General features: G+C 48.3%; 1 protein-coding gene across 1 annotated transcript; it reads left to right on the forward strand.

The window, feature by feature from the left end:
* The first annotated feature begins 319 nt into the window (after positions 1-319).
* On the forward strand, positions 320-769 carry LOC115743287 (glycine-rich protein 23-like). The gene has a single exon (XM_030678011.1). The coding sequence runs from the start codon at positions 320-322 to the stop codon at positions 767-769; it is 450 nt and encodes a 149-aa protein (XP_030533871.1).
* Positions 770-1,200: the final 431 nt, after the last annotated feature.

Here is a 1,200-nt window from a genome sequence, read left to right on the forward strand (position 1 = left end):
AAAGCCTCGGAAAACTCCCCCAATGCTCTTTGGTTTTGGCATGAAGGGACATAGATTTCTTCTCTTGTTTCCAATTTCCCAAATCCGAGCAGAAATTAAAAGACATTTTCCTTCACGAGACAGCTCTGTTTGTTGAGACCTTCGATCGATCTTTCATTTACAAGAAACATTCCATTGATTGATGTCACCAACCATTCATCCTTCACCCTCTATAAAAAGCCTCGAGCTAGAGACTCCATAGCATGCATGCAAAGACCTAGATCAATCAGGAGAGACCATCTTCTACAGCCTCCAACCTCACCCCGATCGATCAAGCCTAATGGAGAACCGAAGGACGGCGAGGACTTGGGTCGTGTTCACGGTGCTTCTCGTCGTCTTCGTTGCGCATGGTGGAGCCGCACGTCCTGTGAGGAGCGGCTGTGATGGGATGCCAAAAGAGCGAAATGAACTGCAAGCTCATGCGCCAGATGCTGCGGTGGCGGCGGTGGCGGCGGCAGGACTGATGGGGGCTGGAGGGAATGGGGTTGGCAATCAGAAGAACTTCCCGCCGCTCGGCGGGGTTGGGATGGGTGCCGGAATGGGTGGCTATGCCGGCATGGGTGGTTATCTCGGCGGGGTCGGCAGTGGCTTTGGTATGGGCGGCGGTTTTGGGGCAGGAGGTGGTGCCGGTGTTGGTGGCATGGGGGGTATGGGCACCGGTCCGCTGGGAGGGCTCGGCAGCCTTGGCGTCGGCCCTGGTGGAACCGGTGTTCCTCTTCCTCTTCCTTAGGTGGGAAGTCTTGCCTAGAGCTCAATCAAGGCCATGGATTGAGCATACAAGGTGCTAGGGGTTTATGTGTTTCGAAGCTTTCTTTCCACGTTGGTGTGGCGGTGTTTTCAGTTTTGTTTGTGTTTTCGAACTTTTGGTGCTTGCTTCGAGGGTGCCTTTCTATGTGTTTGAGCCGCTGAATTTGTAGTTCATGCTTTTGATTTTGCAGTCTCTAGAATAAATTTTCTTTTCGTACGAACTTGGATTGGCTCACGCTTATGATTGGGAAGCTCTCCAACAAATTAAGAGCTTTGTTTTCAAACTTCATCAATATAAGGGGAAATTTTTAAAAAAAAATAAATTTTAAGTGATAATATAAATTATGGATTAATAGGAGAAAGATAAATAATATTAACATTCAGCTTAGAAATTAAGTTATCAAATGGGTAAGT

The sequence above is a fragment of the Rhodamnia argentea genome, chromosome 1 (genome assembly GCF_020921035.1).
Source record: "Rhodamnia argentea isolate NSW1041297 chromosome 1, ASM2092103v1, whole genome shotgun sequence".
Lineage (NCBI taxonomy): Eukaryota > Viridiplantae > Streptophyta > Magnoliopsida > Myrtales > Myrtaceae > Rhodamnia > Rhodamnia argentea.